A 10,135-nucleotide genomic window follows, 5' to 3' on the forward strand; every position below is an offset into this window, starting at 1 on the left:
AGGTGTTCTTGGAAATGCTTTCTCGGGATGTCATCTCATGGAATGCCATGATTTCTGCGCTTGCTCAGAATGGATATAATGAGAATGCTTTGGAATTTTTTCAACTAATGCTACTGGAAGGTTTGATGCCAGATGATATCACCTTTCTTTCTGTTCTCGATACATGTGCTAATATGAAATCTTCACAAATGGGGCAAGAAATACATATTTGTCTTGCGCATCTTGGATATCAGCAAGATGTTATCGTGGGGACTGCTCTTGTCAGCATGTATGGCAAATGTGGAGATTTATGCAAGGCAAGAGTGCATTTGACAAAATTCTCTCTCAGAATCTTGTTACTTGGAATGTTTATATGGCTGTGCTGGTTGAGAATGGGCAGGGTAATGGAGCTTTGGATCTTTTTCGTATTATGCTGCTTGATGGCATGATGCCAGACAAAGTATCCTTTGCGTGTGCTATTGATGCATGTGCAAGCTTGGCAGCGTTTGAGGATGGGAAGGTGATCCCTACTGCAGCAGACAGAAGCGAGGGGAGTGGAAGTCTGCCTAGCAGAGGCGGCAGCTCTACAGTTTCGAAGATTCGAAGGTGGTGGCTTACGTGGCAAAAATACGAAAGCATTTTTTTAAAAAAAAGGAGAATATCCAAATTTTAAGCAAAACAAAAGGAGGCGCAACGTATTTTCAAATGGGGAAATACGAGTTTTTAGCTGCAAAAGGGAATTTGGCCCGGATCCCTTGCGGGGAAAAATGGGAAAGAACCAAAAAAACGCAGATACGAGAGGAGAAGTATACAGGAAAATGGAGGGGGGAAAAAACCAGAGCTCAATCTTGCAGAATATCTTGTTTTGAGAATATAGTTTCTGTTCAAGCCTTGTAGGGGTTTGAATTAGAGAGTAATTGAAGCTCTATTTAGTGATGCGCTTTCCAAAAAATTCCAAAAATGAAGCGAACTGCTGCCCGATTTCTCCCGAATCGCTTCTACGTGCTCGTGAGTACTTGAATTAGGGTTTGCTTACTTCAATCTAGTGTGTGGGGGTGGATTAGAGTGCTCTTTTATCTCTACAAAATCAGAATTTATGCCTCTCGATGGAGATTTTTCATGTTTTCAACTTTTGAAATCGAAGTCATACAGGTGCAATTAGAGGCGTGGCTACTTGTTTTCACCAAGCAAGTTAAAGTTTTGATCATGTCTCATGCTTCCATGGATGGATTCTGTTACCATATTATAGTAGTGATGTGTGTGAACACACTTAGGACCGCCGGGGCACTTTTTCCCTCACTAGGAGGTTTTTTCCCCCGTGCATTGTATATACGCCCATTATCTTCTAGGGCTTGTAATCTTTCATTTTTGGCACTCATAATACACTACTGTGTTGTGCTCAAGCTTCCTCATCTTCTTGAAGTTGTGTGTGCATTCCTGCAACCCTAATTCCAACAATTGGTATCAGAGCAGGCTTCCTCCTCCCGGGCAGCATCACCGACACCTGCCGCTTCATCTCCTCCGATTGCGACGAGGTTTCACGAGCGTCTGCAGGTTAGTATATGCCGTGGGAAAGCCCGTAGGGCTTAGTTCGTTTCAGAATTTTGATCTGAAGTCATTTCGCCCTCCGTTTTTGCATTCCAAGTACTGCGCAGGCAAAATCGTCCTACTGTGCAGATTTTCTGTCAAGATTAAAATCTGCAGGACAGGTGCCCATTCGTCTGTTTTGGGCTGTGCTACATAGCACAGGTCGATTTTATACAGGTTTACCTCTTACAGACAGCATTTACATCTAGTAGTACAGTCATTGGCCATGGCTGACAACAATGATGTATTCCGCATGTTGGCTGCTGAGGATAAGTTGGATGGCACTAACTATCCATTGTGGGCATATATGATGCGACATGTATTGGTAGCAAAGGGGTTATGGAACATTGTGCAGGGTATTGATGCACGTCCTATTGTGGCTGGGAATGCTGCAAACACATCAGAAACAGGTACTGTTGATGATGGTGCAGGCACAAGTGCTGTAGCAGCTGTTCGAGAACCACCACTTTCAGCAGAGCAGATTCGTTGGGATGGTAGAGATGCGCAGGCTCATGCCTTGATTGCGCTGTCTGTCAAACGTACCATTATCCCACATATTCGCTCCTGCAGGACTTCTAAGGATGCTTGGGATGTACTTGCCACATTGTATCAGGCAAGAAATGAGGCTCGTGTTGCTTACCTCCGAAAACAGTTGGAGAGTGAGCATATGAACGAAGGTGATTCTATGGATAGCTTTTTGACAAAGATCAAGGATTTCAAAGAGCAGCTCATTTCTGCAGATGAAATCCTGTCAGACAGTTCACTTGTGCAGACTGTTTTGAATGGTCTACCAGATTCTTATCAGGGTTTTGCTTCCACTCTTCGCTTGATGATGAAAGGCAATCCCAATGCCTTATCATTTGAGGAGTTAGTTTCTGTTTTGCTGCAAGAAGACCAGTCAAGGCAAAACAGGAATATTATGCGTGTCGCAGATCAAGCTTTCGTTGCTAGTCAGAGAAGCGGGAAAGGTAAAGCTGGCTTTTCTTCTAGTAAGCAGAAATCTGCAAATGCTGCGCAACCAAAGAAGGAAGACAAAGATGAGAAGAAGGGTGACAAACAGAAGACATTTTGCAAGTACTGTAAGGGAAATGATCATGTCATCAAAGCGTGTCCTAAGCTGGCTGCGAAAGAGGCTAAGAAGAAAGAGGCTGGTATGGCTGTTGCAGATGCCTCTCCTTCTAACAATGAATCTGCTAATGTTGTTCAAGATACAGAATGGGCATTCAATGCGCAGTGCAGTTATGACCCATCTTTGCATGACACATGTATGTCTGCAGTAGATTCAGATGTATGGTACTTTGACAGTGGTGCCACTAAGCATATCACCTCGCAGCGCAGTTTATTCACTTTCCTTGAGTCTGCTCCCACAGGGAATACTGTCACTTGTGCCAATAACTCCTCTTATCCCGTTAAAGGAGTTGGACAGATTGTGCTAAATGTTGCAAATTGCAACACCTTTACACTTTTTGATGCATTGTATGTGCCAGGGATCAAAAAGAATCTGCTGTCAGTCTCCGCATTTGCCAAAACAGGTTTGGTTGTAAAATTTGTGGATGACAGATGTACTGTTCATGATCTCTCTTGTGGTGACATCATTGTAGCATCTGGTTCACTATGTCGAGGGCTGTATAAGCTCAATATGGATGGCAAATGTGTAGAGGATTCAGCATGTGCTATTATGGATACGCAGGCTATTTCAAATGCAAAACTGTGGCATGCACGTTTTGGTCATCTGAATTTTGCAAGTTTGCTGCGCCTGCAGAAATCTGAAATGGTGTCTTCTTTGCCTAAGCTTGAGGCACCTGTCAAGCATGTTTGTGAGGGCTGCATATTGGGTAAAATGCAGCGTGCTTCCTTTCCCAAAGATGGATCAGTGAGAGCTGAACGCAGATTGCAGCTTGTTCACAGTGATGTTTGTGGTCCCATGCAAACTCCATCATTTGGAAACTACCTTTACTTCATGACTTTCATTGATGATTTTACCAGGCATGCATGGGTATATCCTTTGAAGGCAAAGTCCGAAGTGTTTTTGTGCTTCAAACAGTTTTTGGTTATGGCTGAAAATGTGTCAGAAAGTAAGATGGGCACCCTCCGTTCAGATCGAGGGGGGGAGTATATGTCTTCAGAATTTAATGCATTTCTGGCTGAGCGTGGGATAAAACACCAATGTACAGTGCCGTATACACCACAGCAAAATGGTGTGGCTGAGAGAAAAAACAGGTCTCTCATGGAAATGGCAAGATGTATGGTTAAGAGTCAAAGTCTACCACATGGTTTTTGGCTTGAGGCTGTCATGTGTGCCACTTATGTACTAAACAGGTGTCCCACCAAAGCATTACAGGTTGTCACTCCATATGAGGCTTGGCATAGCCGCAAGCCATCTGTTGGCCATTTACGTGTTTTTGGTTGCCTGGCATATGCATTAGTGCCTGTGCAACATCGCAGAAAATTGGATGACAAAGCTGTCAAATGTATTTTTGTTGGATATAGTGCTGAGAGCAAAGGCTATCGTTTGTATCATCCACAGACAAAGCGCATTTTGGTTAGCCGTGATGTTGTATTTGTGGAAGATGCAGTTCAGCCCTTGGTTTCATGTACTAAGGAGACAGATATCAGCTCACGTGATGTCTATGATACATTGTTGCCTCTTTTCAGTGGTGCACAGTCAAGTGCAATACCTCATGAGGCAGTTTTTCAGCCTATGCAGGTTTTAAATGATGGCACAGATCAGCCTATATCTGATGCAGATGTGCATGATGCACTTGAGGATGAGAGACAAGAGATTGAGGGCTCTAGGAACATGCCTAGATGGCTGGTGCAGACTTTGCGTGACAGCAAGTTGGATGCCCCTTTGTCTAGTCGCACTCGTTCTGGCTCTCATGGTGCCTCTTATGCGTCAGATTGTTATGCATTGGCTGTTTCTAGTATGTGCGATGAAAGTGAGCCTGTTTCATTTGATGAGGCACAAAGTTCAGAAAATTGGATGGCTGCTATGCAAGCAGAATACGATGCTATTATGAAGAATAGTACATGGTCTTTATGTGACTTGCCCCCTGGCAAGAAGGCCATTGGCACTAAGTGGGTATACAAATTGAAGCGTAAGCCTGATGGCACAGTGGATCGCCATAAGGCTAGGCTTGTTGCAAAAGGTTATGCTCAAGAGAAGGGCATTGATTTTGATGAGACTTTTGCTCCCACATGTCGTATGACCACTGTTCGTAGCATCTGTGCATTAGCAGCTCATAATGGTTGGAATGTACATCAGCTGGACATAAAGACTGCGTTCTTAAATGGAGATTTGCATGAGGAGGTGTATGTATCGCAGCCTCGTGGTTTTGTTCAAAGAGGGCAGGAAAACAAAGTGTGCAGGTTAAAAAAGGCTTTATATGGTTTAAAGCAAGCTCCACGAGCTTGGTATGAAAAAATACATGCATATTTGACTGCACATGGGTTTCAGAATAGTCCAACAGAAAGCACTTTGTATGTTAAACGTGTGGATGGTGTACATCTAATCATTGCTCTCTATGTCGATGACATGCTGCTCACAGGACCAAATGAGAGTCATATTGCTGATTTTAAGGCTGATTTGAATGCCTCTTTTGAGATGTCAGATTTGGGGCATTTGCATCATTATTTGGGGATACAATTTAAGCAGTGTGATGGAGGTATTGCTTTGTGTCAGACAAAGTATATTGAAACATTGTTGCGGAGATTTGGCCTTGAAGACTGCAAGCCTATTGCTACTCCAATGGAGACAGGTTTGAAGTTGAGTCTTCATGATGCTGGAGATCACTTTGATGTCACACTCTATCAGACAGCTGTTGGTTGCCTCATTTATGTATGCATTACGAGGCCAGACATTCAGTTTGCAGTCTCACAGGTGAGCAGATTTATGCATAGCCCAGGCATTAAGCATTGGCAGGCAGTGAAGCGTATCTTTCGCTATTTGAGTGGTACTCGGCATCTTGGGTTGTTTTATCCCAAGGGGGGATCATTGCCGCCAGATTTACATGTTTTTTCAGATTCTGACTGGGCTGGTTGTTATGACACACGCGTGTCCACGAGTGGTTTTTGCTTCATGCTTGGAAGCTCATGCATATCATGGTTGAGCAAGAAGCAGCCTACTGTGGCCACTTCTAGTTGTGAAGCTGAGTACAGGGCAGCTTTCACAGCTACGGTTGAGTGTGTGTGGCTCAGACGCCTTATGGGGCTGATTTGGGTGTTGGGCAGCCATCTGCCACCACCATCTTCACTGACAGTCAGAGCGCATTGGCAGTTGCGCGGAACCCAGTGTTCCATGCTCGTACGAAGCACATTGAGGTGCACTACCATTATGTCAGGGAGAGACTCTCTGCAGGAGAGATCAGTTTGGCTTATGTGCCAACACAGGATAACCTTGCAGACCTTTTCACAAAGGCTCTGCCTCGTGAGAAGTTCGAAGCTTTTCGCAAAGCTTTGGGCTTACTCCCTTTTGTGGATTCGTCCACATAGCTAGACACTTCCCTATACATGAGTGCTAGCTCTTGTTCACCGCATCACTCCAGGGGGGATTTGTTACCATATTATAGTAGTGATGTGTGTGAACACACTTAGGACCGCCGGGGCACTTTTTCCCTCACTAGGAGGTTTTTTCCCCCGTGCATTGTATATACGCCCATTATCTTCTAGGGCTTGTAATCTTTCATTTTTGGCACTCATAATACACTACTGTGTTGTGCTCAAGCTTCCTCATCTTCTTGAAGTTGTGTGTGCATTCCTGCAACCCTAATTCCAACAGATTCCTTCTTGGCTGAATTTTATGTGTGTTTTATCTCCGTCTTTGAGCAAGCGTGCCCAACACCATCAAGCTAGGCACAAGAGGGAAATTAAGTGGTGTTTCTCACACTTTCAAGGGAGGAAAAAGGGTTCTTGCATTAAGTGTTTACCTCTCTAATACTCTCACAGCCAGGCACCCCACGTGTTCCCAGCAAGGCCGCTCACGTCACGACAGATTTGGTGAACCTGACGTGAAACTACTGGGGTGAGAGTGTGGTGAAATACACAGGGAAGCTATGGCTGAGAATCCTGAGGGACAGGGGGTTCATTTTGACCCCGGAGTTATGCAAATGTTTCAGATGTTTACCATGTATATGCAACAGCAGCAAGCGGCTGAAAGGGGACAAATTTCTACAACTAAAGCACTGCAATCAATTGTGAAGAAGGTGGATCAATTTGATGGTAAAGACATCACAAAGTACCTGCGCAATTACACAAAGGAAATGGAGTTAAACAAGGTGATTAAGGAGGATATGGTTCGAAGCTTTGAGCTGGTATGTGTTCCTGAAATAAGAGAACGCATAAGAGGATTGTAGGCAACACATAGTGGCAGAAATTGGGAGAGTTCATGCTGGCTTTGAAGGATGATTATTTCATGGAGGATTCTGAACAGGTGACCAAGCGAACTTTCTTGGAATGGGTCACAAAACCCAAAATGGGAATTTCTGCCACAGAGTTGCTAAGAGAGTTTGAGAAGCGCTATGCCCAGCTGTCAAGGATTGAGCGCACAACCTTGGACAGGGAAAAAACAGAGCTCTTCTTACAAGCAGCTGGGAAAGATCTCCAAGAAAAACTGGAAATTCTCCTTGAGGATAAGGATACAGAGCAGGGGCTAAAGAATGATTGGAATGATGTCGAGGATGCGGTCACCATGCTAGCAAAGCAGCAGCGAAGGAGGGATAAAATGGTGATGAGCTCGGCAACTCCTATAACTGCTGTTACCCCTGAGAATCTACCAAAACCAGCTGCTGCAATCCCAAAGGTAGAAGGGCCGATGGATGAGCTTATTAAGGGCATGCGAGACCTAAAATTGAAGATGTCCAGGATTGAGGAAAAAGGGCTACCATTAGGGCAGGCTTCTATGCAAAGGCCTTAAAGCAAAGAAGGGTTTACATTCAGATGTATATGGTGTGATGACCCAGAACATGCAAAGAAAGACTGTGCTAGCTATAAGGAAGCCCTCAGAAATCAACTTGTGTTTTTCAAAGATGGGAAAATCCACCTTACAGAGACTGGTCTTCCGTTAAGCACAAACTTTGGAAAAGGAGGGATGAAAAAGCTGGTTGAAGACATGGTTGCTGGACATGCCATCTCTATGGTTGAGGCAGCAACAACCTATGGATTAAAGGTTGGTCAATGGAAGTAGGAATCTGAGGATGATGAAGATTATGAGAATGAAGATTTTTGGCCATCAACAATGGAGCTAATTGCTTCAAAGAAGGTGTCTAAACAGGCTTTGCATGAGGCAGGTGACTGTATACGTCTTGAGACTGGCTGGGAAGAGCCTGTGGATTCTTTATCTGTTCATGCCTACATTGCAAAATGCCAGAATAATGAGGCACAAGTAGAGGAAAAGCGTAAGAGGGAAAATGAGGAAAGAGGGCCATCAAAAAGGGTCACCCGTGGTAGTGAAAAGAAGGATCCTGGGCCATCACATATGCCTCCGCCGCATAGCAAACCTCCACAAGAAGTATCAATGGAAGAAGTACCAGCAAAAATGAAGCATGAGAAGGAGAAGGGTAAAGGGAAAAGTCCACTCTACAAGCTTCAATCTGATATTGAAGCCGCAAACAGACCTCAAAAAGGTGCTTGAAGAGAGGATTCTAAACAGTAGGGTGGAATTTACACTAGGGGAAGTCTTGGGGATTGCAAAGAAAGAATTCCATGATGATGAGATAATTGATATTATACGAAGGAAAAGGCAGTCCATAATTGAATCTATTCCATCGCAGGGGGAGACAAGCACTTCCAAGACTCATGGAGTACAGGTACAACAAAAGGAAGAGAGAGAGAATGTGGTGGAATGTAATCACTTTGCTAAAGGGGCACGACAAGTGCCTAGTGCCACAACCATGTCTATTGCTCATCAAGTTCTCTCCTAGTTGAAGTATAAGAGTATAGGTCTACACAATATCATATTTGAGGTTGAGTGGTAACAATCTATTTTTAAGAAGTTAGTATAGGATGACATTCATTCATTCTATTGATTTAATCAGCTCCTTGGCTAGTAAGCAGGTTACTATACTAGCTCTACATCCGTAGGTGCCAAGCATCGGGCTACTACCTCTCTTAGTTCCGTTTTGTTGAACTCTTACCAGTTGCTTAGTCCATGAGACGATGGTAAATTCTCATGAGAGTTAGAGTAGGTTTCAAAGCAGGTTAGTGTGATCCTCTAGGGTAATCTTGTTCCATTGTTTGTTGTAAAGTAGGGAGACAACATCATTCAACTGAAGTGTAGTCAACATGGCTACATTATCGTGTGGAGCTCAAGGGCAAAGACTATTGTGTGTGGGTTCCATGGTTTGATACCATTGTTGAGGCAAAAACCTACTAATGTCAGCTGTTAAGATATCGAGCTCATCTAGTGAGGCGGTGGACACTGATGACCCGCCTGGGGGATAGGCCCCACACTTACACCACTGGCATGGTTGGTGAGATCATGGGTGATATGCGGCCAGTGGGATGATAGGCTGTGTGACAGCCATTCTAGAGACTGGCATAGTTATAGCACCAGCTCATTTAGTTGGGTTCACACTATAGAGAACCCTAGTATGTATTTGGTTGAGTACCTTTTCATATCGTGTGTACTCTTATCATTGTATATGGTGTGTTGAATGCTGTGTGAAGAAGAAGAAGATTTTCAGTGAAAACGGAATCGTTCTCTAGGATAGCTTGTGGAACACTTGAGAAATTCAACACATAAATTCAACCATGAAAACACATGCTTTGTAGGTTTCAACAAAATCAAATAAATTGAACAAAAGCATAGCAAACATAATACTTAGCTCAAAGACAAACATGCTGGGTGCAATCTTTTCCCCCCTTGTGCGTGGCCTTCCCCACACAAGAGTATTTTCATTAGCTTTTTCTACCAAAAATAGGCCATAGCTCCCAAAAATATACAAAGTGTGCTTTTAGAGAGCACGACACTCTTCCACAACAAAAATAAAGTGTCCCAAAAATTGGGGCTAGGGTAAAGCCTTTAGGCTTTAATAAATTCAACATTATAAATATATTTTTCCCAATGTATCAAAATGGAAAAATCAACTACTAAGGTTACAAGCTACGCTTGTAAAAATAATTATGATGCGCACAAGAAACATTCTCCTCGACATTATTCATCAATCGTAATCTTCATCACCTGAAAATATAAGCCCAATTAATAGTTAAATTAATCCCACAAATATTAAACAGGCACAAACCATCACCAACTCATGACTACCAGGCGTAAGTACCCCAGGAATCACCCTGCCATACAAACCTAACTGAAATAATCATAGACGGCCCCAAGCATACGTCATATACCCCACGTATTAATATTTATAGTGGTGTCACCCACGATATTAACCTAGCCGGCATGACACAAGAGTAACCTAGGCATCCCCAAATTACTCAAGAGGGAAAAATAATATTCTTAAAGAGGACTTAAAATATATTCTCATGACATTAAGCCTCTCACCTTGTGTGTTCTCTTTTAGGGTTTTGTGAGTGTGTGTGTGTGCTTGCAAGAGCTCAAGCTCTCTTCTCCCCTGCA

The 10,135-nt window shown here is 43.5% G+C and overlaps 1 protein-coding gene across 1 annotated transcript in view; it reads left to right on the plus strand.

Moving 5' to 3' along the window:
- The window catches only part of LOC147616161 (pentatricopeptide repeat-containing protein At2g33680-like), a 1,178-nt gene extending 289 nt beyond the window's left edge, over positions 1 to 889 (plus strand). The window contains exons 2-4 of the mRNA XM_086777943.1: positions 1 to 260; positions 380 to 585; positions 877 to 889. The exon at positions 1 to 260 is cut by the window's left edge and continues 29 nt beyond it. Of these exons, the coding sequence (XP_086634069.1) occupies positions 1 to 260; positions 380 to 585; positions 877 to 889 (479 nt within the window). The remainder of the gene's footprint in view (positions 261 to 379; positions 586 to 876) is intronic.
- Positions 890 to 10,135: the final 9,246 nt, after the last annotated feature.

Source organism: Cibotium barometz, chromosome 39 (assembly GCF_041138505.1).
Source record: "Cibotium barometz isolate CiBa-2024 chromosome 39, ASM4113850v1, whole genome shotgun sequence".
Taxonomy (NCBI): Eukaryota; Viridiplantae; Streptophyta; class Polypodiopsida; order Cyatheales; family Cibotiaceae; genus Cibotium; species Cibotium barometz.